We start from the raw sequence: 6,984 nt of genomic DNA, 5'->3' as shown, positions 1-6,984 counted from the left end.
GATATACTAAGATTTTGTCAAGAAAGACAAAAATATTAAGATTAGGGAAAAAGCCAATGAAAGAAAAAATCAAAATAGAAAGTTCTTAGTTTGAAGAAGTAGAATGCTTCATATACCAGGGAGTTACAATAATCAAAACCCGAGAAAGGAAGTCTGAAATAAAAGAAAAAATATTAGCAGCGAATAAAGCTTATTTTGCAAGCAAAAGATTACTTAAAAGCAAAACACTGACTGATAAAACTAAGATTAACACCATAATTTAGGCTAATATTATATGCAGAAGAAACAATGACGATGGTTAAAAAAAGATGAAGAAGACTTAAGAATAGGGGAGAGAAAGATTATGAGAACCATTGACCCAACACAAATAGGAAAGACCAGGGCTAGTTGACTCAATTTTTAAATTTCAGAAGTTAGTGAAAAAAATACTTACTTTTCATTGCGTTTTTTTTGTTTTTATTTTTTTACTTCTATGCGTGATCACACCTAGCCCGCAATAAGAAAGCTATGCTTACAAAAAGAAGTGAATAACCAGTGTATATTAAAATGAAATACAACAGAAAACTAAATATTCATCCGTATTATCATTATTCCTTTAGAAGGTACTCGAGAATTACTATTTTCACAATAAACAATATATTTGAAAAGTGTGGCAACATTGTTTCAAAAAGTATGCACTACGCACATCATTGACAGCAGATTAAAGTCAAAAAGGTCCTTGAGAAGAAAAACATGACAATTTTATTTGTTTTTTTTTTTCATAAATAGTGCAAAAAGGTAGAATTTTAGACGATTTTTAATTATGAAATCGAACACATTACATGGAAACATGAAGAACTGACCAATAAGGATGTGTTCCAGATTGCATGGATACTAGTAGCAAACGAAACAATACTGTTTTCTAAATCCACTAAACTATATGAATATGTTTGATAAATGGGCGAATGCTGTTAAGAGCCCTAAATTAGATAATGCTGCAACAGAAACTATAACAATTTTCATGTATGCGCTAGTAATTTTAAAGAGAGGACATAATCAAAGTTGGATATAGGGGCATTAAGAGAACAGCTGTTCCAAGTTTGTTTTTACCAGGACCAGGCTTGTATTCATATAAAACTTGACATTAGAATGAAAAAAACAATTATTTAAAGACTGACAAATTATACTACACTTGCCTTGTATTATTAATAGTTCTTATAGCACAAACCTAACATTTCTTGTAACATTTTTAAAAATAAAGATTTTATTCTTTAATTTTTTAACCACTTTGGCATTTTAATGTAATGGAATCAAAGAATATAAAAATCATTTTTCAGCGTCTGCAAAGGTTATAAAAGAATATAGACGCATATGGTCTACCTATATCACCGAACAGCGAACAACTCTATATTCTTTGGTTATACCGTTTATCATTAAGTTTAGTTTAATGTAGTGTACTCTTTAGTTTTTCATGTTTCATATTTAATATAAATTTTCATCCCCGTAGACATCGTTCCGTCTGACTACATTAGTACTAAGACCAAGCATTTTATTAAATATACAAGGTAGTATTGTAGGTATATTTTTTAAATTAATGCATCTTTATGTAATGTGAAATAAATAAATAACTGACGATATGACAACACTGACATCATTGAATTTTACATTTAACGTCAAATATATGTTTGGTTATGTTCAGTGCATTAAATTAATCATTGCCCCGAAAAAATATATATATCGTATAGAATAAGGGTTTTTTTTTATTGTAGGAATATATTCATTTTTCTTTATCTTAACCTTATTTTATTAAGTCCTACGTAATTTTACCTGTCTTTTGAATTTACCGCCATATAAATATAGTTACGCACCCTTGCACTAGGCAAGGCCAATCATCGTTTTATTTTTTAACATAGGACTGTCACTGCTAGGTGGGAGTGTGCTGTGGTTTGAAATTTATGTCAAAACTACTCAAAACAAAGGCATGTAATCTATTGCCTATTTTGCTATTATTCTTTGGTCAAAAGTCAAAATATCAGTTCAAGTTGATATCAATTTTTTGAACGATAAATACGGAAAACCCAAAGAATATAGACGAGCGTCTATATTCTTTGGAAAAACTATAGCTCAGCGGGAAAAAATGTATAGACTGTAACGTGAATAAAAATTAAACCATAATCCACTGTTGAAATTTCAGACTCATCCGACTAAATGGAACTAAAACAAGAAGTTAATGAAAAGTCCTGTAAAACAGAAATAGATAATAATAAAGGCAGTCATACCCTTTTTGATACCTTTAAAATTGAAATTATTGAGAATCCCAAGGGAGAAAGTACTAATGATGCATTTGATTACTTGGTTTTAAAGGAAAACATTATAAAGACTGAAATACAGCAAGATGAACATACAGTGTTTGAGGAAAAACAAAAAATTGAAAAAAGTAAGTAAATAAACATTGATGTACATTTATATGCCATTTTCATATTCTGTGTTTTTTGGCTTATATCTGCAACAAAACAAGTACCAGGCAGTAATGACCAATTAAAAAAAAAACATGAAAAATTCTTTTCATCTAGACGCATCCTTACATTGCCTTATTATAGTGCTCTCTCTCCTCTTTTATCAATAATTTTAAATAAATTATATAAGTAACACATTTAAAAATATATTTCTGCAATATACATACATATACAGTAGACTCCCTCTATAACGAGAACTGAAATGGCAGACTAATTACCTCGTTATAAGCCGATCTCGTTATATCCAACAACAATACTACTGTGCATAAATATGAATAAGTATGTAGTTTTCTAAAACATTAACTTTCTGTAGTGAAGCCATTCGGAGCAATATAAGATGCTAATAAATATTGTTTGCATGACGTTTTTGAAAAAAAGTTGGTTACTTTTATTGTCAATGTTAATTTTTTAAAAAGACAAAATTTTAAGTTTATATTTCATATTTTTTTTTCGACATTTTATGGTGGTATGTGAAATTTATGGTGGTATGGTTTTTGACATATTAAATAACAATTTAAATTAAAAATTTTGTATTACTTTTTTTAAGTTGATTACAGATAAACAAAATACGTCTATTTATAAAAATATCCCTAGACTTTTGCGTTTATAATAAATAGTCTTGTTTAAAAACTATTCCTGTTCCCCTTATGAGGAAACCTAGTGCTTCACTTACACAATCATACATTATTTATTTTACTTTTTGTTAAATAATAATACTGGTTTGCTTAATAGATAATTATTTTAGGTTTTCCTTGGGAAGAGGTAAAAGTTGATGCCAGCAACGAACATATGAGAATACATACTGAGAAAAAACCTTTTGCATGTAATATTTGCAATAAAAAATTTACAAAAAAATTACGTTTAAAAACACATATGAGAGAGCATTCTGAAGAAAAACTTTTAGAATGTAAAATTTGTTCTAAATCATTTACACTCAGGTCGAAATTAAAAGAACATATAATGATACACAAAGGGGAAAAACCGTTTGAATGCGATATTTGCACTAAAAAGTTTTCAGCAAAGAATGAGTTAAAAGTACACATGAGAGTGCACACTGGAGAAAAACCGTTTGTGTGTGAATTTTGCTCAAAATTGTTTTCACAGAGGCCCCATTTAAAAACACATATTAAAATACATACTGGGGAAAAACAGTTTGAATGTAAAATTTGTTCTAAACAGTATATAACAACCACTCTTTTAAAAATACATGAAAGAAGTCACAGCAAAGAAATATTTTTTCCATGTAAACTATGCAAGAAACATTTTACACGAAGTTGTGATCTTAAGAAGCATTTGATTGTACATACTGGTGAAAAACCGTTTGCGTGCGATATTTGCACTAAAAAGTTTTCAGCAAAGAATAGTTTAAAAGTCCACATGAGGGTGCATACTGGAGAAAAACCGTTTGCGTGCGATATTTGCACTAAAAAGTTTTCAGCAAGGAATAGTTTAAATGTACACATGAGGGTGCATACTGGAGAAAAACCGTTTGTGTGTGAATTTTGCTCAAAAGTGTTTTCAAAGAGGTTCCATTTAAAAAGACATATTAAAATACATACTGGGGAAAGACAGTTTGAATGAAAAATATGTTCTAAACAGTATATAACAACCACTCTTTTAAAAATACATGAAAGAAGTCACAGCAAAGAAATATTTTTTCCATGTAAACTATGCAAGAAACATTTTACACGAAGTTGTGATCTTAAGAAGCATTTGATTGTACATACTGGTGAAAAACCTTTTTTATGTGAAATTTGTAACAAACGGTTTGTAGGAAGTTCGGTCTTAAAAAAACATATGTTAATACACACTGGTGAAAAATCTTTTGTGTGTGAAATTTGTGATAAACAATTTTCAACAAGAGGTAATTTAAAAAAACATATGCGGGTGCATACTGGAGAAAAACCTTTGGGTGTTAAATTTGCACCAAAAAATTCTTGAGAAGTTACAATTTAGAAATACATATGAAGCCTCATAGTGGTCAAAATTTTTTGGCTATAAACTTATTTCTAAACAGTGTAATTAATAGTCTCTACATTATTACTCAATTAATAAAATTTCCTCAGTTCTAATGAAATTGTGACATTGCTTGTATCCTTTACATGTAATTGATGTCACAATTTCTCTATTCTGTTTTCCACATAAATAAATACATATAATTCTTGGTTTCTTTCTGAAGACTTAATGAATAACCCAAATGCTCGTCTGGTGCTTATATATGCTACACACTTTTACAACAGAATGAATCCTCATCTACTGAGATGTCAATATTGACTCAGACCACTTTTCTTAAATTCTAAGAAGGCTCTGCCAAATGGGACTCAATTTGTCACGGCGGTCTGCGATATATATATTTGTTTTATTGGCGGTCTATATTTGTTTTATTAACTACGCCAAGGCATTTGACCGTTGTCAGCACCAGAAGATGGTCACCGCACTACAAAGAGTAGGATTGGATGAGAAGGACATTCGGATCATCATGAATTTATACTGGAACCAGCATGCTCAAGTCAAGGTTGAAGACCAGCTGACCGACCAAGTGAAGATCATGCAAGGAGTAAGACAAGGATGTGTGCTATCGCCGACTCTTTTCAATATATACTCTGAGGAGATTTTTAATGAAGCCCTCACAAACCTAGACATAGGAATCCGAGTGAACGGCGAATACATCGCCGCTACGCCGATGACACTGTGTTACTAGCAACCAGCCTAAACGATCTGCATGCATTACTAGACCGAGTGCGAACTGTGAGCGTAACATACGGACTGAACCTCAATATTAAGAAAACTAAATTCATGGTTGTCAGCCGTACAAATTTAGATCCCGGGGCACTAATGGCAGGTAGCGAAGAGATCCAGAGAGTCGACAGATTCACTTACCTCGGAACTACCCTCAACGTACAATGGGACTACGCTCAAGAGATTAGATCCAGAATTGAAATGGCACGGTCTACATTTATTAAGTTGAGATCCTTGCTGTGCTGCAGTGATCTCAGTTTGGGAACCAAGATGCGAATAGTGAGGTGCTACGTTCTTCCAGTGTTACTATATGGAGTTGAAGCCTGGACACTGACGCAAGCCACTGAAAAACGAATCGAAGCCTTCGAGATGGGGATATACAGAAGGATACTAAAAATATCTTATGTGGGCCATGTCACCAACGTTGAGGTCCTACAGCGCATGACAAAAGAAAAAGAAGTGCTTAATTTAATTAAACAACGTAAGCTTGAGTACCTCGGCCACGTGATGCGGAACGAATAAAAATATCGAATTCTTCAACTCGTTATGCAGGGTAAAGTATTTGGCAGAAGAGGACCGGGACGCCGTCGTATCTCGTGGTTGAAAAATCTCCGACAATGCTTTGGGATGACCTCAGCGGAGCTGTTTCGCAGAGCAGTCAACAAAACCATGATAGCCTTGATGATCGCCAACATCCGGACCGGATAAGGCACTGAAGAAGAAGAAGAAGGTCTGCGATATTGGTACATCACATAGGACGCGATATCTTTGTAAGTGATACAGTATACTGGTTTCTTTTTATAGAACAAATCATGTAAGTTTTCATGGTTCTTTTATTATTTTTTTGCAAACATAATTATCTATATGCACTATATAATATTTTTATAATTATAATATTAAAATAATTATATTTTATACTTTTACAAATAAATTACTTTTTAAAATTAAAGCAAAACTTTTAATATTCAGTTCTACAGCTACTTCATTCCTTGATTCGGCTTTCATTACCACATTTTTATAATATTTGTGGGAACTGTCAAACAAATATTCATATTTTCGAACTGTTTCAATTTTTACCAAACTGATGTACAGCTGTATCGCCCGGCCAAGCGCTAAAGACTTGCTCGCTTCGAGAGATCGTTGTTTGTGTGACTGGTATGATGATGCTATACTTATGTAATACAATTAGATCACCTGTCGGCCTCGGTCATATCGCGTTCTGTGTGTCGGAGCCTTAACGGAAGGTGCCAGCCTCCCCTACCTAAGCTTTTGAAATCATAATAGTCATTTTTGTTGAGTTTAATTTTAATTCAAATGCATAAACTTCAATATTATCCAGGACTTTCTCACTGTCCACTAAACTCTAATTTCACTATTTGGGAGAGTGATTCATCGTTTGAAGGCGTAGAAGTGGGGAAAGACGTATGAAACTCCAGTGGCGTACACTAACTTTTATTTCAACGTTAATTATATTATATTGTTCAAAATAGGCCACAATATATTTATCTGCAGGTTTTTACTGAAGTTTCCATCTCTATATCCAAAGACCGTTTTCAAAGATATAAATTATAGTTATATTTATTTTATTTGTTTATTATTATATATTTATATAATCTTATATTATTTATTTTTTTTTCTTAAATTTAAAAACAGTCTCTGTAATAGAGATCGAAACGTCAGTAAAATAAACATGTAAATAGATGTATTGTGGCTTATTTCCAACATTCTCCCTAAAAATACGGAATGCCAC

The 6,984-nt window shown here is 32.0% G+C and overlaps 1 protein-coding gene across 1 annotated transcript; it reads left to right on the top strand.

The window, feature by feature from the left end:
* The first annotated feature begins 1,944 nt into the window (after positions 1-1,944).
* LOC140444091 (uncharacterized) lies at positions 1,945-6,665 on the top strand. Its single transcript, XM_072535738.1, has 3 exons — positions 1,945-2,118; positions 2,174-2,416; positions 3,241-6,665. The coding sequence occupies exons 2-3, from the start codon at positions 2,188-2,190 to the stop codon at positions 4,074-4,076; spliced, it is 1,065 nt and encodes a 354-aa protein (XP_072391839.1). The 5' UTR covers positions 1,945-2,118; positions 2,174-2,187; the 3' UTR covers positions 4,077-6,665.
* Positions 6,666-6,984: the final 319 nt, after the last annotated feature.

Source organism: Diabrotica undecimpunctata, chromosome 6 (genome assembly GCF_040954645.1).
Source record: "Diabrotica undecimpunctata isolate CICGRU chromosome 6, icDiaUnde3, whole genome shotgun sequence".
Lineage (NCBI taxonomy): Eukaryota > Metazoa > Arthropoda > Insecta > Coleoptera > Chrysomelidae > Diabrotica > Diabrotica undecimpunctata.
The sequence above is the reverse complement of the archived record's forward strand: the minus strand, read 5'-3'. Positions and strand labels throughout refer to the sequence as shown.

Excerpts from the sequence above, each read along its gene's own strand:
- LOC140444091 (XM_072535738.1), top strand. The coding sequence starts at position 2,188 with ATGGAACTAAAACAAGAAGTTAATGAAAAGTCCTGTAAAACAGAAATA. Across the intron at positions 2,417-3,240 it reads AAAACAAAAAATTGAAAAAA|GTTTTCCTTGGGAAGAGGTA; the intron begins GTAAGTAAATAA and ends TAATTATTTTAG.